At 42.4% G+C, this 27,958-nt stretch overlaps 1 protein-coding gene across 9 annotated transcripts in view; it reads right to left on the bottom strand.

The window, feature by feature from the left end:
• Window positions 1–27,958, bottom strand: part of EEFSEC (eukaryotic elongation factor, selenocysteine-tRNA specific) — a 257,610-nt gene that overhangs the window by 140,889 nt on the left and 88,763 nt on the right. For all 9 annotated transcript variants that reach the window (XM_037023859.2, XM_037023857.2, XM_073231119.1 and 6 more), the window contains exons 2-4: window positions 26,364–26,571; window positions 4,480–4,576; window positions 1,978–2,142 (exon numbers count right to left, since the gene is read on the bottom strand). In XM_037023859.2, coding sequence (XP_036879754.2) covers window positions 1,978–2,142; window positions 4,480–4,576; window positions 26,364–26,571 — 470 coding nt within the window. The remainder of the gene's footprint in view (window positions 1–1,977; window positions 2,143–4,479; window positions 4,577–26,363; window positions 26,572–27,958) is intronic.

A 27,958-nucleotide genomic window follows, 5' to 3' on the forward strand; every position in this document is an offset into this window, starting at 1 on the left:
GGATCAGGGTAGCCCCTAGGGGTCTGCCTCAAGGAGCACAAGGAATGAAAAGAAATTTAGTATTTGATTCATTCTCTGCTCCCACAAGAATTAACACACAGTCACTATTATAATCTTAATTTTGTTCAATATAAGCTCAGCTTATTCTCTTAATTTTGTGCTTTATTCTTTAAGATTTGCACTCTTAGTTCCTGGCACAGCATGGATTTAAGTGGTGTTCATCCAGGACTAATGGACTTCAGAGAAGAATCTACAACAGCCAGTAGAGGAGGGAATTACATCTCAGACAGAGGCCCATATTGGGAAGGTCCTAGGGCTCAGAAGGGCAGGGCCTTGTCTTCCAACTCCAGTTGCTCCCCAGGGTGCCTTGGAACCTGGCCAGCCTGGGGCCTATAACAGCAGCTTCTCTTTTAATTGGTCTGCCCTGGTCAGGAGACTCTTGCCTAATACCTCCCAGCCCTGCAGGAGGAAGCAACAGATATATCACCGTAAAATGAGTGGAGGGGGAGACCTGAGATTTCCCATCCCTGAAGCTCCCCTTTCCTATATTCTCCCAGGCTGCCCTAGAATGAGGTACGGGTACTCCCTTGCCCTCCCCTTGCTCAGGGTACACATTATCACCATGCTCCCCACTCCACCCCCCAGCCTAATGGTGAATTTTATGTGTCAACTCAGCTGGGCCACTGTGTTCAGATATTTAGTCAAGCATTATTCTGGATGTTTCTGTGCAGATGTTTTTGGATGAGATTAACATTTAAATGAACAGACTCTGAGTAAAGCAGATGACCCTCAATAGTGTGGGTGGGCCCCATCTAATCAGCAGAAGGTTGAAATAGGGAAAGACTGACCTCCCTGGATAGAAAGGAAATTCTTCTAGCTGATAGTCTTCAGGCTCGAATTACAACTCTTCCCTAGGGCTCCACCTTGCCAGCCTGCTCTGGATTTTGGACTTGTGAGGCATCATAATCATGTGAGCCAATTCCTTAAAATACATTTCTCTCTGTATACATACATATACATATCTTCCTGGTTTTGTTCCTCTAGAGGACCCTTACTAAGACACTGAGTGAGCCAGACACCCTTAGAATCTATTTCAACACAGCCCTCCAGGCCGACCTCCCAGTTAGCATGCAAGCTGAGTATCTCCAGGAAGTGGTGCTGTCCCTAGTCAGTACCCAGGGCCAAGTACATGCCTCCACTTACATGCACGCCAGGCACCAGGCACCAGAATTCCTGTTAGGGTCTTCCTGGTTCTCACTAGTCCTTGTTCTCCACCTGTATTCCCCCAGCGAAGGGGAAGGGTGGTCAGCAAGGCCTATAAGCTTGTCCCTCCAATAAACTAAAACCATTAAGAAAAGCTCACTGAAGAAGGGAAATATCAAGCCACTAAACACCTTTTAAAAGAGAGCCAGGCCAGAAGTTACCAGAACATGGGGGCGGTGGGGAGACACCCAGCTGTCCCTCCTTCTCACTGTCTCCCCAGGGAGAACATGGCATCTGCCAGGGGTCACTGTGGGTGTTAAACTCATCTGGATGTGTCATGACTGAGCAACACACAATTCTAACTGTGTTTAGTTTTAAATTTTTTTGGTTAAGCAAAAGATACCTAGAAATAAGTCCATGTGTACTTGCCACCCTGACAGAGGGCGTATGTAGAATGGGAGGCTCATACCCAGCACCCTCACCTCTTGGCCATGTGATCCTGAGTCCACTTTGGAGTCTTAACTTCTTTGTCTATAAAGAATACCTAGTTGGGAGGCCCACAATGATACATCATAGGCCACCAATACATGGTGTGGTTCTGAGAATTAGGGAGTGTGATAGTTCCAGAATCCAGCCAAGAAAGAAGGTGGAGCAGAGCAGAGCCAGCTGGACAGTTGCAGAGAGCAGGCCCAGCAGACTCAGCAGCTGGAGAGGGACTGTCCCCCTCTGCTGCTGCTAGAGAGAAGCCAAAAGGAAGGACAAAGTAAGACTGACCTTGAGGGCAGGAATCTCCACACTGTCACCAAGGCTGATGGAGCCTGAGAGGATGGTCCCTGTCATCACAGTGCCTTGGCCTTTGATGGAGAAACAGTGGTCCACAGACATGAGAAACGGTCCCGAGGGGTCTCTTGCTGGGATGAAAATCTGGGACGTCAGGAGCTAGAAAAGAGATACTAATGCCACACCCTGTCGAGGAGAGCAGCCAGAGTGGGCCAGGCAGGGGAGGGCGGGGTGGGACAGGGCCCAGGCCCCAGGGATCAGAAATGGACAACCCCGACTGCTCTCCGAACTTCAGCTATGCTCCCGGCAACTCCTCTCCATGCAGATGCAAAGGGCCCCTGCAGAGCCTCCTCTGTCTTCTCCTGTGGGGATCCCTTGACAGGCAGGGCCTCCAGGCCCCCATCCACACTGCAGCAGAGGCAGCTGCTAAAGGACACCTTCAGTCATATTGTTCCCTGGCCTCACACACCTTCCCCCCTCCAGATGCTGCAGGCTTTAAGGTTTGTACACGTTTAGCCCCTCAGCACTTCATCTCCCTCCACCACGCCTCCCAGGCACCAGTACTGGCAGGCCCTGGAAGTTCACAGCTCCTCAGCCTCCCCTGCCTGGGGACACTGCCTCTGTGACGCTTTCCCACCCCTTGTGTGTGGCCAGGTTCCCCACCCCCACATCCCCACAGCTACCCCACTATTGTGATCATCTGTCTCTGTCATGGGGCTGTGACTACTTCTGGATCTCCAGTGGCTGGCATCGTGCCTAAGAGAAGGACAAGTGGTGGAAGGACACTGAAGGCTGCAGGAGAGCAGAGCCCCCCAGGGCAGCTGTCTCAGTCTGGTAGGGCAGGAGGGGGAAGCCCAAACCCCTGACAAACAGAGGGGCCACCTAACTGCCCCTCCATTTGTGCTTCTGCTTCCCCGTCTCTGCTGACTCTTCCCATCAGCTTCAACCTCAACCAGCCCATTTTCCACATGCCAGCTATGTGCTCGGAGATGCTGTCAGAGCTGATTACCAATAAACAAATGGACATAAAGGCTGCACTCTTCCCTTTATTTTGCTACTTTCTGATTTCATTACAGAACAGGCTGTCAAAAAAGTATTCGGTAGTGAATGTTCCAAACTCTTATTCTTGTGATAACAATTCTTTTGGAAAAAGACTAAAGATTCAAAACAGGCTTGGCCTGAGAATTATGCAGAGGCTTCTTAAAGGAATATGCAAACATCTTTCACAGCAGCATTTCTGTGGATTTTGCTTTAACATAAACAACTGTCCCAGGCTCCCAGACCAGTGTGCTCTCTGGTACTGATGAAAAAGTAACCAGTCTCACCCAGAAAATGCTTGTTTGCTAAGTCAGAAAGATCAGCTCTATGTAATCACAGAAATGGAGACAGTGCACATGGCCACACCTGATCACAGTTCTGCAGACACAGTGCAGGCAGACCCCAAGGCTACCCCACCAACCGACCTGGGTCTGAATCAGAAACGGACTCAATGCGTACTTGCCATGAGACCTTGGGCAAATTACTTACCCTCTCTGAATCTCAGATACATCCTTGGTAAAGTGAGGATAAGTAACTTAAGCCTCCCAGGGTCATTGTGAATGCTAGTGATCTTGTCCATGAAGAACTTAGCACAGTGCCTAGTGTGTGATAATCGACTTCACCATCATCACTAATCTGTCATGGGATACAGCACCCTTCGCAGCCCATTGTCTGCATTAACTCATTTGACCCTCACACCGACTCCCAAGGTAGGTGGTGCTATGATGTACCCTTCTTTGTAAGTGAGGGGATTGGGGCAAGAGGGAGCAGGTCACGTGCCTAAGGGCCCAGTGTTGGAACTCACTGTCCTGTCTGAGTGGGGGCACCTCGCCACTGCACCCCTCAAAGCTGCCCCCAGTGTTCTGCAGAGGGACACTGAGGTCCCCATTCTCACTACCATCCTCCCAGCAGCATCTCTGCCACCCTGCCCCGTCGGGGGCTGGGCTCTCCACCTCTGTCCGCTGGGACCCAGAGGAACAGCCTGGGCTCAGAGGACAAAGCGTCCCTGGCAGAGGCCACAAGGACTTAGGCTGCACCACCCCACCACCCCTGCTGCTTGGCCTGTACCCTCCAACTTCCTCGCCCACCCCCGCCTGGCACAGGGGGCACACGCTGGAGGGGCTGCTTTTTCTGAGTGTAGGTGTTTGACAAGCGACAGGAAAAAGACTGAGGAGGGTGCAGACAGCTCTGCAGAGCCTTGGGCTAGAGGGTGGAGGCCTTGGCTCCTGTTTTGCTTTAACTTTCTGAGGGCGGTGAAGGGTGCACTCAGGGTGTCCAGTGGTAGGGGTGGCTTAGGAGCGACTCTGAGGCCTCTTGCTGGGTGGGGCTGCCTCACAGTCACTCCCTCTTGCTCTCTCCCTCTTGCTCTCATTCTCTCTCTCAGACAAAGCAGAATACAAAGGCACCTGCCTGAGTGGGGCTGGGGTTAGAGGCCACCTGGGTTCAGGCTGACAGTACCTCAATGAGCTCTGAGATGCCCTGTGGAGCTTCTGTTTCAGGGGCCTCTGGTCCCCCAGGCTTGGCCGCCACAGGTATAATCGGTGCACCTCGGAACCTGGAAGGGAAATACAAGCCCCCCATGATTACAGAGCCCATCAGCACGGACTCAGAGTGTCTGTGGTACAACCGGCAGGGCACGGAGAATGACAGGCACCCCTTTTACGGCACCTGGGAAGACAATGCCGTCTTCCTCCCACTCCCATTGGGCACATGAGGAAATGGCAACCCCAAAGGGAAACGTCTTGTGGTGAACAACAGGACATAAAAGGGGCATCTGGGTTTTCACCTACACTTTCAGAACCCACCCTAAGGAGGCAGCAGTGAACCCTGGGCCCCCAAACCCTGCATTTAAACAAACAAACAAACAAAAAACTCCTTGAAGAAGACCCTATATACATCCCAGCATCCTGCAGACCCAGCAAACACTGGTGACCAAGAAGTCCCTGCAGATACACCTGGAAGCACACCCACCATCTCGGTGATCAAGGGAGGGATTCCCCACTGAGCCCTCCTGGAAAGCCCCGGCCTCTTTACAAAGAGATTCTTACTATGAGTATATTTATCTCTTCTAGTGACAAAAAAAAAATGGAAAAGAGAAAATACACATCCCATGATCCCACTGTTATTGTGTGCTTTCATCCAGCCTTGGTTTCTCTATGCACTGCCAAGGGATGATTCTTCTCATACTTTGGCTATAGTATATATATAATGTCAGAGCCTCTATTTTATTTATTATCATCACATAAAGGATTTTCTGTTGGATGACAGCAACAACAATAATAATAATTCATGTGGCTGAGCCAAGCATATAACCTGGATGCTTTCATGAAACCTCACAGCATCAGTATGAAATGCCACTGTTTTATAGATGAAATACTGAGGCTTAGAGAGGTTAATTAATTATTCCAAGTCACTGGCTACATCTCAGAGCCAAATCCCAACCCAGCCCCATCTGACTCTAGAACCAAGGATTGTAACTTCCCACATCCCCAGGCCTCCTCTTTCATTTGTAACAGCTGCATTACAGTGTGATCCAGAATTTCCATGCTTTCCCTCCATAATATTACCCATTTAGAACATTTCAAATTTTTCACTCTTATAAAAAAGAGTGTGATAAACATGTCGGTGGACATGACTGGCCTTTGTTTTCTTTTGACCTTGCTTTGGTATAAATTCATAGGGTATAAGTCTAAGACTCAACATACACTGAAAAATCAGCAAAATGGTGGAGTAAGGACATTTAAAAAGACTCTCCTCCATAAAAGCAATGAGAACATTTGCAAAAATTTATCAAAATCAACTTTTTCAGAACTCTAGAAGTGAACCAAAGGCTTACGGCAATCCGTGGAATGTTTATTCCAGTAAAATGGCTGAAGCTTGGTAAGCACAAGAAGCCTTTGGGGCATTTTAACTTGCCTTATTGCCATCTACCATTCTCAACTCTGTGGTAGCCCTAATAACAGCATCTACAGAGTGGAAAACAGCAGCCTTAGAGCCACTGAAGGGGGAAGAATGGGTGTGAGTTCTATCAAGGCTCCTTTCCCAGAGAACTGTCATTATTTTCCCTTTCTGGCAGTTTACTGGAAAGCCCCACTTACAAGGCTGTCTTTTTATGACTTGCTTTGGAGCTCAGACATTTGATGAAAATAATTGGAGGTAATTGTTTAACATCATGCTTGCCTGAGGCAGAAGACAATAGTTTGGGCAAAGAACAGGCTAATCAAAAAACTTAGAGGGAGAAGCTGGGGGGTTTCCATGGAAAGTTTGGAAAAGCTCTGACATATTCCTGGGATTCTAGAAGGTTACATGTAGGCACAGGGCTGTGGTCATAACCAATGCACTGTGCATGGTCAAGAAAGACACGTGAGGGCTCTAAGCTCTCACCTCTGGCTGACTTTGAGGTTCTATGTAGGCAGGAAGTGAAAACTAAGGCACAACTGTCAACTGCCTGCCTGAGCATTAAAGCATGTGCCAACGTGCACATAGAGACCCCTGGTAAAGATTGGGAGACTTACTGGTTCCAGGCATTGAAGGAAATCTCTGTCTAATCATTAGTTGACCATTAAGCTAAAAGAGCAGAGACTTCAGTGGTCACACATGACGTTACAGAATTAGTTCACAAAAGTCACTAAGCAAATAATGAAAGCAAACTATGGAAGTGTGGGGGAAGAGAATCTGATTTCTAGAATTGCCATATTATATTATTCTAAATGTCCAGTTTGCAACAAAAAATTACAATATATGCAAAGAAATAAGAGTATGGTCCCATACATACGAAAAAAGGAGTTAATAGAAACCGTTCCTAAGGAAGCCCTATTACCAGACAAAAACTTTACATCAGCTATTTTAAGTATGTTTGAAGAATTAGAGGAAACAATGTCTAAAGAACTAAAGGAAAGAATGAGAATAATGTCTCACCAAATAGAAAATATCAAAAAGAGTTGGAAATTTAAAAAGAAAAACCAAACAGAAATTCTAGAGTTGAAAAATACAGTAACTGAAATAAAAAAATCCATTAGAGGGGCTCAGTAGCAGATTTGAGCAGGCAGAAGAATCAACAAACTTGAAGATAGGTCAACTGAGATTATCCAATCTGAAGAAAACAAAGAAAAAATAAAGAAGAAAACTGAATAAAGCCTCAAAGATATTTGAGACATCATCAAACATATCAACACATGCATAATGAGAATTCTAGAAAGGAAGGAGAGACAGAGGCAGACAAAATTTCTGAATAAATGTCAAAAACTTCCCAAATGTGTGTATCTATTCAATTTAAAAAAATTTTTAACTTCTCAATTTTGATGAAAAATATTAACCTGCACATCTAAAAAGCTCAACAAACTCCAAGTAGGAAACACTCAAAGAGATCCATGTCTAGACATATCATAAGCAAACTGTCAAAAGCCAAAGACAGAATTTTGAAAGAATCAAGTGACTCATTCATGTATAAGATCAAAAGTAAGATTAACAGCTGATTTCTCATCAGAAACCATGGCACCAAAAGGTAATGGGATGAAATATTCAAAGTGCTGAAAGAAAAAAAATTAAGTCAGTCAAGAATTCTATATCCAACTTCAAAAATGTAGGAAACAATGGTTCTAACATGACCCAGAATGACCATATGGGTCATTTAAGGCTCCATATGACCCAGAAATTTCCTAAGTGTATACCCAAAAGAACAGAAAACAGACACTCAAATACACACAGATGTATGTTCATAGCAGCACAATTCACAAAAGCCAAAGGTAGAAATAGTCCAAATGTCCCTCAATGCTTAGTGAAAAAAATGAAGAAGCCAGACAGAAAAGACCACATATTGCATGATTCCATTTATATTAAACAACCAGAATAGGCAAATCCACTGAGACAGAACACAGATGGGTGGTCCCCAGGGATGGGGAAATAGGAAACAATTGCTTAAAGGATACAGGATTTCTGAAAGTAGATAATTGTGATGGTTGCATAACTTTGTGTACATTAAAAGGGTGAAATTTATGTTATGTGAATTGTATCTCAATTAAAAAGGAAAAACATATCCAAAGGTTTGCTACCCTTTTTCACTATCATGATGAATATCTAAGATACTTATTTTACTGCAAATACATCAAAATCTTACTATTTTTTATGTATACCTCATTTCAATGAATATTTCCTTAATAAGCCATATAACCTTCAACATCTTCTATCTATTTATTTACTAAATGTATTTTCAGGAGACTATTTTTTTTTACCACTCCTAGTTCTTGACTTTGTTCCCTCCAATAAGTGCCACCCTTACCTTCCCCTGACTCTAAAAACTACTCTTAACTGCCACTTCGTATGTAGCCAAGTGTCCAACAGAGTGGGAGTGAGGGAAGGGACAGGGTCATTTGTCTATGGTGCTGGCTCTGTGTTAGGGGCTTTGCATTCATTCACAATATCTTCACAGCCCTGTGAGGTGGCTGTTACTACTCCTTCTCCCATTTTACACAAGAGAGCCCTAGGTTGACTAGGGTCTGTAGTTTGCTCTGGGCTACAGAGCTAATGAGTGGTGGAGCTGTGATTAACAGCAACTCTGGGTTTACCATCCACCTGGAGAACATCATGGGAACAATGTTCCGTAAGTCTGGGTTAGAGGCGGAGATGCATGTCTGTCTCTTCTCAAATCCATGAGAATTTGGAAAGTGGCTGACCTTCAAAGATCAGGGAACATAACACATTTAAGTCCTATAAATAGATTAATAAAACCCTTGTCTCTAGTCAATTTAGTTCTCAACCAATGACAGAGAGATGATGACAGCTATAATTACAGTACTCAGTATTCTTACAGTTTGCTGTAACTTTCAAATAAAGACGCAAATTTATTGGATCCTTAAAACAACCCCCTGAGGTAGGAAGAATAATTGCTATCATTCCCATACCCAGACTCATTCCTTTGTTCACCAAACATTAATTAAGCCCTATGCAAATGGCACTTGGCTAAATACTTTCGTACACACCATCCCCATTGAATCCTCACAGTAATGATAAGAGGGATAAAATCATCATTTTAAAGGAAGGGAAACTGAGGCACAGCAAGGTTAAATGACTGCTAAAGGGTCCCATGTGAAATTAGTAGCAGAAGCAAGGAGTCCAGAGCTCTGTTCTCTGGGCCCCAAAGCCCTGTTTCAGAGCTCTGTCCTTTCTAATACGTGGGACATCCTAAGCATGACCCCCATCATCCCTCACCATGGACAGTGGCTACTCAGTCAGATGTCACCTCCAGGATAGGCAGGAGTGGACAAACTTTTGTGGTAGCTCTGCTCCAACCCTTTCTGCCTTTATTTCAGTGTTACCTGTACCCTCTTCACAAGGGCTGTAAAGTCTGTGTATCTGAGCTATTTATTATTTTCTTAGTTTTTTTTCCTTTAAATAATTCATGTTCTTACTTAGCCACATGTATTGTAAAACACAGTTTTATATTACTGTCTAAAGGGAAAACCAGTAGCACTTGCCACAAAGGTGTAGCAGAAGCCCTCCCACCACCAGCCACTTCAGGGGCATTCCGCTAGCCGATGGTCTCCATGCCCTCTGCTCTGCAAAGCCTTGCCTGAAGGCCTGGTACACTGAAGGCCTGCAGCTTTTAGAAACACAAATCCTGACCAAGAAGAAAATATGAAGGACAGCTTACTTTACTGAACCCAGACCAAATGAATTAATAATAATGCCTGCCTGGATTATGAGTGCTACTTTGTGTAAAACTGAAATTATAGATGATGCAGAGGCCATCCATGCCTCAAAAACACAGCAAGAAGAGGAGGTAGGCCTAAATTCAGAATGCAAACCTGCTTGCAAAGCCAAGAGACCCCAGATGAGCCGGGACCAACTGCCAACAATGTGGTGCTAATGAGGAAGGGGAGGCACAATGCTGAGAACATTGTATGTTCCCCTGTAACAACTTACATTATGGACTATATTATAAAGTAAACATGCATATATCTGTTTTAAGTTAAAATATTATGTTTAAAGTATAAATGTGTCATATTTTATGATTCTCTGCTTTAAGTGACTTTTAATTAACCAACCACAATCCCCTTCAGGGGACAAGAAATCTCCTACTGAAGCTATAAAAATAAACACAAAGAAAACAAAAGAAGACTACAAAATCCTAGCTAGATACTATTTCCCGCTGAAGGCTCTGAGTCTAGTTAAAAAGTTATGGAAACGTGGAAGACACGATAGCACAAAGTTGAAACATTTTTCGGAACTTAATAGAAGAGATCTAAAAATAACTGAAAAAGGACTGACTTTTGCAGGTAACTCCAGCATTTTTTTCAAACATTTTTATAGTGGTAAAACACATAGAACATAAAATTTACCATATTAACCATATTTAAGTGTACAGTTTAGTGGTAGTAAATACAGTACAACCATGACCACTATCCACCTCCACAGTTCCTTTCATCCTGTAAAACTGAAACTTCACACCCATTAAACATTAACTTCCCCTGTTCCCACCCCTCAGCCTCTGACAACCACCACTCTACTCTATCTCTATGATTCCGACTACTCTAAGTATCTCACATAAGTGGAATCACACAGTATTTGTCTTCTTGTGACTGCCTTATTTCACCTAGCAAAATATCCTCAAGGTTTATCTATGTTGTCACCTGTGTCAGAAATTCCTCCATTTTTAAGGGCTAAATAATAATCCATTTTATGGATAGACCACAATTTGCTGATTCATTCATCCCTCAATAGACATCTGGGTAGCTTCCACCTTTTGGCTACCATGAATAATGCTATTATGAACATGGGTATACAAATACCTCTTGGGGACCCTGCTTTCAATTCCTTTTGGTATGTACCCAGAAGTAGAATTGTAACATGGTAATTATATTTTTAATTTTTTGAGGAACCTCCACATTATTACCCATGGCAGCTGCACCCTTCTCTACAACCCCACCAACAGAGCATAAAGGCTCTAATTTCTCCACAGCTTCACCAACAGTTGTTATTTTGTTTTTTGATAGCAGCCGTCCAAATTGGTGTACAGTGGTACCTCATTGTAGTTTTGACTTGTTTCCTTATGGGTTGGTGATATGGGCAGTATTTCACAAGCTTATTGGCCATTTGTATATCTCCTTTCAAGAAATGTCTATTCAAGTCCTTGGGTCATTTGGTTTTTGGTTCTTCAGTTTCTCTAATTCTGCAAAATATATGATTGGGATTTTGGTACAGATTATGTTTTGTATCTGTAGATTGCTTGGGATAGTACTGAGCTGTCTATTTGGATTACATTATCAAATATGTAATCTTATCAGATATATGATTCACAAATATTTTCTCCTATTCCATAGGTTGCCTTTTTACTCTGTTGATATTGTCTTTTGATGCACAAGTTTTTAAAATTTTCATGAAATCCAATCTATTTTTTTCTTTGTTCCATGTTCCTTTGATATCATATCCAAGAAATCATTGCCAAATCCAATGTCATGAAGTTTTTGCCCTACATTTTCTTCTGGAAGTTTTATACTTTCAGGTCTTACATTTAGTTCTTTGATCCCTTTTGAGCTAACTGCTGTATATAGAGCAGATAAGGGTCTGACTTCATTCTTCTGCAGGTAGACATTCAGTTTTCCCAGCATCATTTGTTGAAAGACTGTCTTCCCCACTGAAGGGTCTTGGCCCCCTTGTCAAAACTCATTTGATCACATATCAGAGTTTTACTTCTGGGCTCTATTCTATCCATTGCTGTGTATGCCTCTCCTTATGCCAGTTCCCGTTTTGAATGCTGTAGCTTTGTAGTAAGATTTGAAATTAATAACCGTGAATTCTCCAGTCTTGTTCATCTTTTTCAAGAACATTTTGGCTATTTGAGGAACCTTGAGACTCCATATGAAGTTTAGGATGGATTTTTCTATTTCAGCAAAAAATATGATTGGGATTTTGATTCACATTCTGTTGAATATGTAGATTGCTTGGGATAATACTGATAGCTTAAGAATGTTAAGTCTATAAACACGAGATGTGCTTCCATTGATTTATGTCTTTAACCTCTTTCAGCAATGTTTTGTAAGTTTTCACTATGTAAATTTTTCAGCTCCTTGGTTAATTCCTAAGTATTTTATTATTTTTGAAGCTATTTTGGAATTGTTTTCATAATCTACTTTTCATATGGTTCATTGTTACTACACAGAAATGCAACTGATTTTTGTGTGCTTTGTATCCTGCTACTTTGCTGAATTTATTTATTAGCTCCAACAGGCTTTGTGTGGAATATTTAGGGTTTCCTATAGATAAGATCATATCATCTATAGAGATAATTTTACTTCTTCCTTTCCTATTTGGATGACGTTATTTCCTTTTTTTCCTACTTGTTATAGCTAGACCTTCCCGTACTATGTTGAATAGAAGTGGCACAAGTGGAAAACTGTCTTGTTCCTGGTCTTAGAGGAAAAACCTTCAGTCTTTCACCACTGAGTAAGGTGTTCCCTGTGGGTTTTTCATGTAGGGCTTTTATCGTGTTGAGGTAGTTTCCTTCTCTTCCTAGTTTGTTGAGTGTTCATCATGAGAGGGTGCTGAATTTTGTCATGTTTTTCTGCATCAATTGAGATGATCATGTGAGGTTTTTTCCCCCTTCATTCTATTAATGTGTATTACATTAAATGATTTTTGTAATGCTGAACCATCTTTGCACTCCAGGAATAAATCCTACTTGGTTGTGGCATGTAATCCTGTATGCCGCTGAATTCAGTTTGCTAGTATTTTGTTGAGGATAGTTACGTCAATGCTTATAAGGGATTTTGGTTTGTAGTTTTATTGTAGTGTCTTTGGCTTTGGTATCAAGGTAATGCTGGCTTCACAGAATGAGTTAGGAAATGTGCCCTACTTTTCAAGGGGTTTCTGGAGTTTAAGGGTGGGTGTACCTCTTTAAATGTTAGAATTCACCCATGAAGTCATCAGGTCCACAGCTGTTCTTTGTCAGGAGATTTCTAAGTACTGATCGAATCTCCTTAATAGTTACATTCAGATAGTTCATTTCTTTTTTTTAATTATTTATTTATTTATTTATTTTTGCTATCATTAATCTACAATTACATGAAGAACACTATGTTTACCAGGCTCCCCCCTTCACCAAGTCTCCCACACACACCGCACTGCAGTCACTGTCCATCAGAGTAGCAAGATGCTATATAATCACCACCCGTCTTCTCTGTGTTGTACAGCCCTCCCCGTACCCCACAAAACACTATACATGCTAATCTTAATGCCCCCTTTCTTTTTCCCTATCCTTATCCCTCCCTTCCCACCCATCCTCCCCAGTCCCTTTCCCTTTGGTAACTGTTAGTCCACTCTCGGGGGTGGATGTAGTCTGGCTGTTGTCCTGTATCTTCTGGTCTCTCTTTTAGGGATAGTTGTACTTGTTGTATTTTCAAAAACATATATGTTTTTGGGAGGAGATTCCCACTGTCCTACTCACGCCGCCATCTTGGCTCCGCCTCCCAGATAGTTTATTTCTTTGTGATTTACTCTTGGTAGGTTTTGTATTTCCAGGGCTTTATCCATCTTATCTAGGTTATCCAACTTGTTCATGCACATTTTTAAAAGTATTCTCCTATAATCCTTTTAATTCTTGTAGAATAAGTAGTGATGTGCCCATTTTCATTTCTGATTTTAGTAATTTGTCTTCTTTTTTCTTTAGTCCATGTAGCTAAAGGCTTATCTATTTTGTTGATCTTTCAAAGAACCAACTTTTGGTTTCACTGATTTTCTCTATTATTATTCTATTCTTTATTTCATTTATCTCTGCCCTAATGTTTATTATTAACTTCCTTCTGCTACTTTTGGGCTTAGTTTATTCTTCTTTTTCTAGTTCCTTAAGTTGTAAAGTTAGGTTGTTGATTTGAGATCTTCCTTGTTTTTTAGTGTAAGAGTTTAAAGCTATAATTTCCCTCTTAGAACTGCTTTCTGCATCCCACAAATTTGGTATATTAAGTTTTCATTAGCATTTATCCTAAGTATTTTCTAATCTCCCTTGGGATTTTTACTTTGATCTACTGGTTGTTTAAGTACATGCTGTTTAACTTCCACAAATCTGTGAATTTTCCAATTTTACTTCTGTTGTTGATTTCCAATTTATTCCTGTTGTGGTCAGCAAAGATATGTTTCATGATACCTACCTTTTTAAATCTACTAACAATTTGTGGCCTAACACAGAGCTCTCCTGGAAAATTTCCCACATGCACTTGAAAAGAATGTGCATACTGCTGTTTTGGGGTAAACTGTTTTGTACACATCCTATTAGATTATTTGGTTTGTTGTGTTTTTTAAGTCCTCTATTGCTTTATTTACCTTCTGTCTGGTTTTTCTATCCATTATTGTGAGTGTGATATTGAGATCTCCCCTATTTCTGTAGAACCATTTCTACCTTCAGTTCTTCAGGTTTTGCTTCGTGTATTTTAATGGTCTGTCATTAGGTGACTAAATGTTTATAATTTTTATATCCTCTTGCTATACTGAAATTTTCATTACTATATAATGTCCTTCTTTGTCTCTATTGTAATCTTTTTAAATTTAAAGTCTACTTTGTCTAATATAAGTATAGCCACACCTGCTCTCATTTGGTTATTACTTGCACGGAATATCTTTTTCCACTCTTTCACTTTCCATCTATTTGTGTCTTTGGGTCGAAATTGAGCCTCTAGTAGACAGTATGTGTTTTTATCCATTTTGACAATCTCTGTCCTTTAGTTGGAGAGCTTACTTCATTAACATTTAAAGAAATTGCTACTATGGAGGCATGTACTTCTATCATTGTGCTGTTTGTTTTCTATATGCTTTATAGCTTTTTGCCTCATTTCCTGCAATACTGTCTTTTTTGTGTTCAGTTGATTTTTTTGTAGTGAAATATTTAAATTCCTTTCTTATTTATTTTTGTGTATATTCTATAGCTATTTTCTTTGTGGTTAACATGGAGATTCCATTTAGCATCCTAAAGTTATAAATTCTCATTTGAATTTATATCAGTTTAACTTAAATAACATATAAAAACTCTGATCCTATACAGCTCTGACCCAAACCCTTTCTGCTGTCCCTACCACAAAATGATATCTTTAAACATTGTATGTCCCAAAAACCAAACTAGTAATTCTTTTAAATGTAGCAGTCTCTTAAATTATACAGAAAACAAAATGCAGAGTTATGAACCAAAGTTACAACACTATTAGCTTTTACATAAATAATTACTTTGGTTTTTTACATATATTAGTCTCTTCAACCATGTAGAAAAAACACATGGAGTTACAAACTGTTGTTACAATAACATTAGCTTTTATAATTGCCCATGGATTACTGAGATCCTTATTTCATCACAAGGCTTTGAGTTACTACCTAGGGTCCTTTCATTTCATTCTGCAGAACTTGAGCATTTTTTGGTAGGGCAGATCCAGTAGTAACAAACTGCCTCCACTTTCATTTATCTGGGATAGTCTTACTTTCCCCCTCACTTTTCAAAGAAGTTCTGTTGGATATAGGGCTCTTGGTTGACAATATTTATTTATTTTTTTAGCACTTTGAGTATCTAGGCCCAATACCTTCTGACCTCCATAATTTCTGATGAGAAATCTGCTTATTATCTTATTTAGGATCTTTATATGTTATGTATGATTAATTTCTCATTGCTTTCAAGATGTTCTCTGTCTTTATCTTTTGAAAGTTTTATTATAACATGTCTCAGCATGGGTCTGAGTTCATTTTACTTGGAGTTTAAGTTTCTTGGAAGTTAACATTAATGTCTTTCATCAAATTTGTTAAGTCTACTCCTCTGCCCCTTTCTCTTTTCTCTTGGGATTGCCACAATGTGTATGCTGATCCACTTGAGATAGTGTCACACAAATCCCTTAGGCTCTGTTCACTTTTGTTAAATTTTTTTCTTTCTGTTCCTCAGACTTGATCATTTCCTATCTTTAAGCTCACCAATTCTTTCTTCTACCTACTCAACTCTGCCTTGATTCCCTGTAGTGCTTTTTTAAAATTTCAGTTACTGTATTTTTCAGAATTTGTATTTGGTTTCTTTTTAGGTTTTTTGTTCCTCTACTGATATTTCCATTTTGTTCATACATTGTTTTCTTCCTTGTTCTACATTTTCCTTTAGCTCTTTGAGTATCCTTAAGATAGATGCTTTAAAGTCTTTGTCAAGTATGTCTGCCATCAGGTCTTTTTCAGGGACAGTTTCTGTTTACTTATATTTTCCCCTTTGATTGGGCCATACATTCCTGCTTCTTTATGTGCCTTGCAATATTTTTGTTGAAAACTGGACAATCGAGTCTAATATGGTAACTTTGGAGATCAGATTTTTTTCCCCTTCCCCAGGGCTTCTTGTTTTTGCTATTGTTTGGGGTTTACTATTACTATTGTAGGCTGTCTCTGTGCTAAGAATCAGCCTGAGATGTAAATGTAAGGTCTCAGGTCTTATTTGAGGCTCAGGCTAGGCATACGTGGTCACTTTGCAATTTTCGTCCACATATATACAATTATTTCTGAATGTCCTGGCCTTTAATGTCTGACTCTTGAAAGGGGAAAAAGAGAAAAATGAAGGGGGGACCAAAAAGGGTCTGGTCCTTTAAATCCCCCACAGGTCACTTCACTCAAGAGCCTTTGTCTCCTGGAGAGGCCCTTCTTCCCCTATCCACTGTTGGTCTCACCCAAGAGTACGCTGAATGGCCAGCTTGTCTCCTCCAGCCTGCTGTTCTCTAGGAGCTCCCTGTGCTCTGATGATCTGCACCAAGGCTCCTCTGTGGGCAATTCTCAAATCTGTGTCTTCAACCAAGGCCCCTTTCCAGTACTGTAATCCTATCCTATCATCTGCCAGCAAGCAGCTTCCCAACTCTAGCTTTCTGGTTTCTGATCATGGACAATATTCCCCTCATTTCTGAAGTCATCCCTGGCTACACGGTTCACCAATGTCTTCCTCAGTCACTGCATTTGGTCAGTTCTTCTTTGGGGATCTGACTCCAATCCATTCCCTGATTTTCATTCTCAACAAATTCCACCCTGGTCAGGCTCTTATCACCCCAGGCCACCCAACTGTTCTCTAAACTCTGTGCACAGCCCTGTACCAAACACTGACCACAGCTGTGCTCACCTTCCAGCAACACCACTTTGAGGCATACCGTCCACTCTACAATTTCATAGGCTCCATGACAACACCAGGATGAAGCCTAGCAACCAGCCTAGTCCACAAGGCTCTCGATGGTCTGCCCCAGCCTCCCCGCACTGACTCACCTCAGCAAACCTCTGGAAGTACAGGTATAAACTCAAGCCCCTGCCTACCACCAAACTCTACTACCACTGCTTCCCTCACCTGCCTCCCCTCCTCTGCTATCTAAACCTAACTCAGGTGATAGGCAACCAGAGGCAAAGCACAGAAGATGGGACTCTGAGCAAGAAACCTAGGACTAACTGCCAATCCACAGCTGACTTGTTATTCCACCTCACTTGGCTTCCACTCCCCTATTCAACAAGATGGAGCATGTCCACATTGCAGGGCTGTCTCCCCCACTTTTAAGCTAATGTGTGGGAAAGTGTCATGGGGAGCTTGGAAACAGTCCTGAACCAGGGCAGCCATAGCTGCCTGCATCCCTTCTGTGTGGTCAGTGCCCTGACCTGCACCATATATTTCAAACCTCACCCTTGCTTAGTTATTACTTGGCCTTCTAAATCCAATTTAAAGTCCTGACTTCTCAGGACAGAGCAAACCCTCCTCTCTCAGCAGCCCCTGCTTCTCTAAGGAAGCCACTTCAGCTCCAGTCTTTACCGGCTCGGCCAGTCTCCCACTACTCCTTCCTCCACTGGTTTGTCTTTCCTGCCCAGGGGTTCAGTGCCCTCCTCAGAAGGGGCTGGGGATGTGCTCAGTTTGGCTGGCCTTTGACTCCATGTCACACTGCTCCTGGCTTACCTGGGGGAGCCCTTAAATAGAGTTGGATTCTTTTTTTTTTAAGATGAGAGGAAGTAACTCTGAGAAGCTGGAGTTTCTTAAAGAGCAGGCGAAACAATCTCAGGAGCCACTGGCTGCCCAAAGGTCAGTGTGACAAGATGATGCAAGTTCACAGGGGAGATTCCAAAGAAGGCCTGAGACCCATTCACCATCAACTCCAGAGCAGCTCGGGCAGGCCGTGCTGCCCCCGCAGAAATAACAGGTCTTACATGCTTGCCTTGGGAAGAGCAATACCCAGAGGAATGCAAGAGAGTTTCTTGGAGAGGGAAGGTGAGAGGAAAAGAATGGAGTAGTGAAGAGAGAGGAAAGACATAAAAACACTGAGGAAGAGAGAATAGAAAAGAAACACAAGAGAAAAAAAAAGAAAAGCAGCTGAAGGCTCAGTGCTTGTTCTGCACACACTGTGCTGCATCCTCTCCCAACACCCGACAAATGGGCTTGGACCCATATTTTCAGAGAAGCCAAGTGACTTGCTCAGGACTGCCAGGGGACCCAGGGAACAAGTAGCTGCTCTGGAGGAGTCCAGAGTCCCGTCCTCTCCCGTGGAGGAGAGGGAGGGAGGAAGAGGCCGTTCTCAGTCTGAAGGGAGGGCTCCAGCCACAAAAATCAGCAAACCCGGACCCAACCATAAGCCGGAGCCCAGTACATGTGCATCGTTTCTGCTTACAGTCCAGGAGCCCGAGGCCCAGAGGGACAGAGAAGGGTAAAAGCGTGCACTGAGAATTCCAGCGATTAACCATAAAGCTTTCGGAAATTCAATTATTTTTTATCCAAACCCTTTTGGGCAATGTATTGTAACAAAACATTAAAGGCGTGTTGGTCTGTGTGTCTGGCCTTTTCCCAGGCTCAAGAGAAGCCGGCCTTGCTGATTTCCTGAACATGCCACACACAGGGGCATCCCGGCTTCTGGAGGCAGAAGTAGAGTTCAGCAGCCCCCGAGGGAGACAAGTGGTCTCTCCTGCCTCAGGTTTCAGATCCAGACTAGTGTCTGGGTTCTAGGAGCACAAAGGGCTCCAATCAGCAATGTCAGGAAGAGCCCTGAGCCCAGCCGCACAGCTCAGCAATGCAGGCAGGAGCTGACCTGGAGCAGATTCAAGGGCTTCTCCTGTTCCCAGAGCCCATCAGACTCCCCTCGCAGCTGTGGTACATCACGGAGGGAGCCAGGCCCAGACATGCTGACTGTGCACTCAGGCTGACCTTCGCCAAGAAACCAAAATGATCTCAGATAAGCAAAAATACAGAAACAAAAGCGTGTGTGTGTGTGTATGTGTGTATGTGTAATTTGTGTAAAAGACATAAACAAATAGAGCACAGGTTTCCCCATTATCCAAAATTTGCAGAGCATTCCTATGGAACCTTCATTAGCTAAAAAGGCATAAAGTGAAGAAGCAACTGTCACTAATTTGTATGGAAAATTTTTTGAGCATTTCCGGACCCAAAAAATAACTCTCTTAGGTTTTTCTGATACCTTAGAACACATCTTGCTAATGGATGCGCAAAATGAGTCAAGATAAAGCACAGATGTTCAGATACATAGTTCAGGGCTATGGCAGCTCCATGCTGAGATGCTGAGTGTGGTTCTGGGGGAGGGAGCCTGGTGGGGCCACCCTCGCTGCCCATGACTCTACAAAACAAACACTAAACACTATATTTTGCTTTTTGCCTTTTCTCATAAAAGCAAAATGTGTTTCATAAAACTGTAACGTGACATTCACTTTCAAAAGCAGAGGATACCTGTACAAGTTTTAGGTTTGGAACAGTAGAATTCAATATAGCCAGTATTTATTATGCCTTATTTTTCTCAGCAGTCAAGCCATATACAACACCTACCGGTGGGTAACTGTGAGGATCTGTATGACTGTCCATGTGAAATCCCTAGCACAGTGTCAAGCACCCAGTAGGTGCTCCACACATTACAGCTCTTATTACTAAGCACCTACTATGCATGAGACTCCATGTCAAATGCTGCCTCATAACAAATGCTGTGAGGTTGAACTCATCAGCTACCATTTTACAAAGGGAGAAATATCAGTTCAGTGAGATACAGTGGGTTGCCCAGACCAACAGCAAATCAGCCACAAAGCTAGTATGCAATGCACACCTTGTAAGAGTCAGCCCAGCAGCCGCAAGTCACTTGCCATTGAACATTCCATCCAGGGCCAGGCAGGCAGGGCCGGTGGAGCCCTGGGTGGGCTCAAAGCAGACTGGCCTTGGCTAAAATGGAAACGAGGAAATAGAAAGTGTTTAAAAAGCAGGAGGAAACAGAGGGAGTGTAGGAGAGAGATGTATCAGGATGATGTCAGATGATAACATTTAGTGGAAAAATAAACAGAAGAGCCTAGAACACAGAACAGGGTCAATGTTGTGATAACAACTACCTCAAACTGTGTACATGTGGGAAAGACTGACAGGGATCCTCCATAAAAAACACTTTAATTTGATGTATTGGGAAGACTTTGGGTAGATTTTTATCTTCTATTTTGATTTCTGTTAACATTGATAAATGCTTATGCAAGAGTAATTTTAAATGCTTCCAGAGATAAAAAAAATCACAAAGAAAAACAAAGAGTTTGACTACATAAAAATTAGCAACTTCTGCGTGTCAACAGAAGTAACTAAAATGGAAAGGCAAACAACAAATGCTGGAAGACTTATAGCACAAGCGAGAGGCAAATGGCTAATTATAACAGCATCTTTACTGCTATTAAACATTCCTGAAAATCAAACAAAGTATTAAAATTGCAAGAGGCAAAGAGACAAAATATAGGGACACAATTCAAATACGCAAGAACACAACTACTTAATACACTTCAGGGAAAATGTTCAATCTCACCAGTAATAAAAGAATCGCATATTAAACCAAGAGTAAAATACAGCATTTCTATCCCAACTAAGGTTCATATGCATTTGAAAATTAGAAATCAAAGTTAGCTGATTATATATGTATAAAATAGTACAAACCCTTCTGGAAAAGGATATGGCACTGTACAACAAAAGGCTTAAAAGGACTCCTACCCTCTGACCCAGTAATCTCACATCTGGGAATCTTTTATGATGAAAAAACTGAAAATACAGACATAGTTTAATGATGGTCAAAGATGCTCGGCCCAGGATCATTTACTTATGAGAAGGAAAACTTAAGCCAGGTTAAAGGGTCAACAAAGAGTGATGACTACCTGAAGAGCTGCTATATAAAAATGTTCAGTAATAAAGGCAAAAGTCAAAAATGTAAATACTTAATGATCACAATTACATGTTTTAAAGGAGAAAATTAAATTCAGCAAAGTTGGAGGGTACAAGATCAGCACCCAAAAATCAGCTGTATTTTTATACACCAGTGAAATTACTAAAAAGGAAATTAAGACATCAATCCTATTTATAGTATACAAAACAATTAAATACTTAGGAATAAATCTAACCAAGGATGTGAAAGACTTATATAATGAGAACTACAAAACACTGATGAAAGAATTAAAGAAGATCTAAAAAAAAGGGAAAGACATCCCGTGTTCATGGCTTGGAAGACTTAATACTGTTAAGATGTTCACATGACCCAAAGTGATTTGCAGATTTAACACACTCTCTATTAAAATTCCAACAACCAAATCTGGCAGAAATGGAAAAGCAGACCCTCAAATTCATATGGGAATTGCAGGGGCCTCAAATAGCCAAAATAATCTTGAAAAAGAAGCATAAAGTTGCAGGATTCAACTTCCTGACTTTTAAACTTACTACAAATGTAAACAAAGCAGTATGGTACTGACAAAAGGGCAGATGCCCAGACCAATGGGACAGACAGAGAGCCCAGCAGCAAATCCATCCATGCATGGCCAACGGGTTCTTCTGACAAGGGTGAAAGTGTAAGGGCACTCTTTACAAAAAATGGTTCTAGAAAAACTGGATAGCCACATGCAAAAGAATGAAGTTGGTCTCTTAACTTATACCATATACAAAAATTAACTAAAAATGGATCAAAGACATAAACTTAAAAGCTAACACAATAAAATTCTTAAAAAAACAATGAGGAAAATCTTCATGACACTGGATTTAGTAACAATTTCACAGATATGATACCAAAGCACAGGCAACAAAAGAAAATAAATGAACTGTATTTCATCAAAATCAAAACTTTTGTGCATCAAAGGACATTATCAAGAAAGTGAAAAGAGACAGAAATGAGGAAAACATTTGCAAGTAATGTCTCTGACAAGGGATTAATGTCCAGAATATATAAAGAACCCCAAAGCTCAACAACAACAAAGACCTGATTAAAAAATGGGCAAAGGATCTGAACAGGCATTTTTCCAGAGAAGATGTACAAAAGGTCAACAGGTATATGAAGAGATTCTAAGCATCCCTAGTCATTAGGGAAATGCAAATCAACACCACAGTGAGGTAGCACCTCATGCCTGTTAGAATGGCTGTCATCAAAAAGGAAGAGATAACAGATGCTGGCATGAATGCAGAGAAAAGGGAACCTTTGTGCACTGTTAGTGGGAATATAAATTGGTGCAGCCATTATGGAAAACAATGTGGCAGATCCTCAAAAAATTAAAAATAGAACTGCCATATGATCCAGCAATTCTACTTCTGGAAATTTATCTACAGGAAGCAAAGGTATCTGCACCCCCATGTTCACTACAGCATTATTTACAACAGCCAAGAGAGTGAAACAAGCTGAGTGTCCATCAATGGATGGCTGGGTAAAGAAAACATGATTACACACACACACACACACACACACACACACACACACACACACACACACACACACACACAAATGGAATATTATTCAGCCATAAAACAACAAGCACATCATGCTAAGTGAAATAAGTCAGACAGAGAAAGACAGATACTGTATGATCTCACTTATATGTGGAATTTGAGAAAAAAAAACAAAACTTATAGAAAAAGATCAGATTTGTGGCAACTGTAAGCAGGGTTTTGGAGGGAGGTTTTAGGAGGTTTAAGAGGAACTGGAGGAAAGTGGTCAAAAGGTAGAAACTCCAGTTATAAGTACAAGGGATGTGATGTATGGCATGGTGACTACAGTTATCACTACTCTATGGTATATAGGAAAGTAATTACGAGAGTAAATCCTTAAGAGTTCTCATCAGGAGAAAATTTTTTCCTTTTATCTTTCTTCTTATTGTCTCTACATGAGAAGATGGGTGTTAGTGGAACCTACTGTGGTATTGATTACAATATATGTAAATCAAACCATCATGCTATACACCTTAAACTTATACAGTGATGTACGTCAATTATTTCATAATAAAACTGGAAAATAAAAGACAAAAAAAAAACCCACAATGAGATACTTCAGACCTACCAGGATAACTATTAAGAAAGGAAAATAATAAGGTTTGGTGAGGATGTAGAGAAACTGGGACCCTAACACATTGCTGGTGGGAATGTAAAATGATGCAGCCACTGTGGGAAACTATTTGGTGGTTCCTTAAAAAGTTAACCATAGATTTACCATATGACCCAGTAAGACCATTCCTAGGTATCTGCCCAAGGGAATTGGAAGCAGGGACTTGAATAGATATTTGTACCCCCATGTTCATGACAGCATTGCTCACAAAAGCCAAGAGAAAGCAATCCAAATGTCTATCAGTAAACGAATGGATAAACTAAAGATGGTAGACATGCCCAACAGAATACTGCTGAGCTATAAAAAGCAGTTAAATTCTGACACAGGTTACAACATGGATGGTCTCTGGAAGCATTATGTTTAGTGAAATAAGCTAAACACACAAAGCTAAATATTGTATGATTCCATTTATAAAAGGTACCTATAATAGGCAAATTCATAGAAGCAGAAAGCAGAAGAGAGGTCACGGGAGGCTGGAGGATGAGGGGGAGGCAGGGATCTTTTGTTTAATGGGTAGAGAGTTTATGCTGGGGATCCTGAGAAAGCTTCAGGTCTGACAGTGGTAATGGGTACACAGCTTTGTGAATGTATTTAATGCCACTAATTGTACATTTACAAATGGTTAAAATAATAAATACTATGCTGTGTATATTTTACTACAACCTTTAAAATATGGAAGAAATGGGGGTGGGGAGCAGTATTATGCATAATGAAAAGATAGGAATGAAAAAAACCAAAGTGTCGATGGCTATTATTCTGAGAAAAATTTTCGGTGGTCTCCTGTTTCTTTTATTCACTTTCTCACTTATTTTCACTATTTTCCAGATTTTCTTTCAATTACTCTTTGGAAAGAAAAAAAAACTTTTCTTTTTACGCTCTTCAGGATTTGATACATCCATAGTTTACCAGCCCAAATTCTTCCTTTCTGGATAGAAAGTTTCATCGCATTTGGACCAACATTTACAAAGGATTTACTTTTAACAAGGGACCATAAGAAAAGGAAAAGGTCACTTAAGTGATTTAAAGTTCTTTGCTGCATGGAGGTAAGAGCTAATGTGCTCTTACTACGTAGTGGGCATTGACCTGGCCACTGCCGGGGCGGGGTCCCACTAGCTGCAACCCTTCAGGGTGGCAATCCCTGCCTCTTTCTGAGTTTCTCTTCCCTCTGGGCACTGAATGAGGAGAGGTGAGATTTCAAAGGCCCCTGAGATGGGTAATTTCCTCTGGATGTGTGATAAAGCCCCTACTTTGACCTTCAACCAATAAATTAAAACAGGAATAATAATCTAAACACACGAGGGAGAATTTTCCTTAAATTTAACTCATGGAAATAGTTAATATTAATTTACCCTTATTAGTACCCTAAGCCTTTCCCAGAGGGTCCCATTTATACAGCAAATGATACTGACACTGTGCTGGGTTTTCAAAGCAGGAGTCCAAAGGACCTGTTCTCCCCTGTCTGACAAGTAAATAAAACGGCAGGGAGATCAAATAACTCACTAAAAAGAAGATATAATTTTTTATCTTCCTTTTTACAGTCTCATATCCACTTCCGTTGGGAATAACAAAGTCTGAATTCTTATGCAACACTTATCTAAATGTGTCGATTTTATCGGATTGATGAATTTTACTAACAAAAGGCAGCGCTAGGAAATCTTTTATGACATATTTGGCCCATTCACAGGGCTGGAGCTTTAATTTAACCAACTTGAGAATTCTGAGGGAGAGCTGCAGGTGTTGGATCTGAAAAAAAAAATCATAAATGGGAAGGCAGATCAATCTTTATGACGGGGAAACAAAAACACTACTTGCTTGCCCTCCACAGGCAGGAGAAGGAGAGGGGGAAGTGGCAGGATATTGTCTCAGGCTGCATAGCAAAGAGGAAGAGGCGCTGTCTCCCAGTGACCGCTACTTAGGATTGATCAAAAGGTGCTGGCCCAGAGAGGAAGAGAAGAATTGATAAAACAATGAGGTTTGCCAACACTGTGTGCTCAACAAGGACATTTTCTCAACCACCTCAGAATAAGTCACTCCTGTGGATGCCTGGGCAACCAGGTGGCTTTCTGTCCCATAGTCCCCAGACCCTTCCCACCCCCATGCTGCCTAGCAGCATGGCCCCTTTTCTGGCCCCACAGACCTCTCTTTACAGAACGTGCTGGCTGTGAGTAGAGCCATGGCTTGACAAGGCCTGATGATGCTCCTGTTACAGATCCCAGGTCACCCCTCCCTGCCCTCACCGGCCTTCACTCTGAGCCACACTTCTGTCCCTGGGAAACCACCACAGCTGCCTCTCCCTGTCTGCCTCCCTGCTGCCTCCAGGGCCTCCTCACCAAGCCCTCCTTGCACCTGAACCAGCCATCTCTGGACAGGAAAACCTGTTCATCGCTCCCCTGCACGGAACTCTGTAACAACTTCCTACTTCCCAGAAGATGAAACTGCAAGCCTGTGCCATGACATACAAGAAAGGGGCCTCTGTGATCCGGCCTTTCTGGGTCTCCCCTCCAGCAGCAGGGTCCATCCATACCCCCAGCTGACTTTATAAGCCTCTGTGACAGAAACATCCAGTCATCCACCAACACTCACCTACTTTTGATAATCAAGTTGCAGCTCAGGAGATGGCAAGGGGACATTTCCTGGCCTCTCGAGCTCTGAGCAGGGCCAATGTGAGCACTCGGACTGACATGTGAGCAGCAGGACCTCATGGGAAGGGTGTGCCACTTCCAGGCCCAGGCCTCAGACTGGGCCTTCCCTGTGAACGTGCACACAGAACCACTTAACTGCTGTTAGGAAGCTACCTGAAAAACCAGCTTCTAGTTTCTTTATGCTTCTGCATTTTTTGACCTCTTGCACCACCTACTTTGCCTTTACCCTTGGTGTGAGCAAGTGCCACACGAGACCCCCTTGCTGGGACCCAAGGCAGACACCTGCTGGCCTGATGCATGTCAGTGAAATGGTGTGCGTCCCGAGGCCCGCTTCTACATGGAGCTTTCCTCTCATCAGCAAACCTACTTGGTGTTCTCTAGGGTCTTCTGCATTTTCTTGGTCATTTTATCAATCGTCGCTTGCCTCTTCCCTTCAGCTAAGAGGTCTATTTTGTTCAGCACCACAACCAGCTTCTGGCAGGCGATCTGCCCAATCACAAGGCACTCTGCTGACTGGGTCTGCATCCCTTTGGTCACATCAATGACCAGCATCATCAGATCTATGATCTGGGCCCCTGGGAGAAGAGAAGAAACAGTTAGACAAGGTAAAGGGGAGATGAGCTCTGCACAATTTTGTCCAATGCCCTAGGTCAGGCAAAACCTGCAAACGATTCAGATAGAAGTGGGTAGAGTGGTAATGAACGATCACCACATATCTCCTAGCACTGGGGGATGGAATGGGTGCTTTGACCTACATGGTTTCAGTGAATCCTCATAACTACCTGGAAGAAAATGAGGTCTACAAGACAGGGAGTTTGCCCAGAGCAAAAGAGAACACGCAGCAAAGCTGGGAGACTCCAAAACCCACACCTTTTTACTACACTGATCCTACTCTTTTTATTCCATCCTACCTAGCAAATTGTCCAAGCAGGAAAATGCTCAGAGTTCGACTTGGCAGGCACCTGGAGATTTGCCCTTGCCAAGTCAGAGCAGAAAAAGCCTGAAAAGGCCTGGGGGCGGGGTCTCCTCCTCTATGGCTCCTGGGCCCTCTCCCCACAGAACTTATGGTTCAGTCGTGACCATCCCATGCTTGCCCGGATTATTTCTGCTCACTTCTTTCATCTTTTCTGTTCTGGCTGGAAGGTTTCTGTTCTTCCTGAGAGGTCAGAAGCAGCCAAGGTCCAGCTACAGCAGCTGTGAGTACTGTGTATGTGCATGCAAGTATATATGCATGCATGTGTGTGCATTATGTATGCATGCCTGGTTGTGAGCATGGCCTGAATACATAGCCAACCCTGAGCTGACCAACAGCAGGTGGGCAAATTAGTCAATGAAGGGAAACTGCTATGAGTCAAGTTAGGAAGACAAATGCTGGCCAATGAAGTGACTGGGTCCTTTGTAATGTGATTTGGAGTAGTTTTATCCAAAAAATTGGTGTTATTTTGGGGAGGCAGGAATACGCAAACATTTTCCCCTTTGCCCCATGGGTGACCTTGTGACCCTCGTCCTGGGTAAGGGTAGTCCTTCACAAGGGCACACCTACTGTGCGCACAAGTCAGATGAAGAAGGTGAGACTCAGAGCTGCAGGGTCACTTGCCCTAGATCACACAGCCAACTGTCTCCAAGGATGACCAGAAACCAGGGCACATGAGTACACTGTGAAGAATTCTCCTGGTCACCACTGGCCTGGGCAGCTTCTCTGGCCTCCCCCAAGGGGAACAGTATGTCTCTGACTCTAAGCAGGCGTCGGAATGTCCTAACTCTCATCCCTCCCTCTCCTCTGCCCTCCCCGCCACTCCCTCCCACCGGCGACACAGTGGAGCTGTGGTCCCAGGGAACCCAGAGGGCAGGCCAGGTGCTCAGGGCAGCCAGCACTAGCATCTCCCTTATCAAGTCACCAGGTGATAGGGCCCAGGTCTCTACAACAGCCATACAGCGGGGACTCTGGTTCCATCATCCACC

Source organism: Manis javanica, chromosome 3 (genome assembly GCF_040802235.1).
Source record: "Manis javanica isolate MJ-LG chromosome 3, MJ_LKY, whole genome shotgun sequence".
Lineage (NCBI taxonomy): Eukaryota > Metazoa > Chordata > Mammalia > Pholidota > Manidae > Manis > Manis javanica.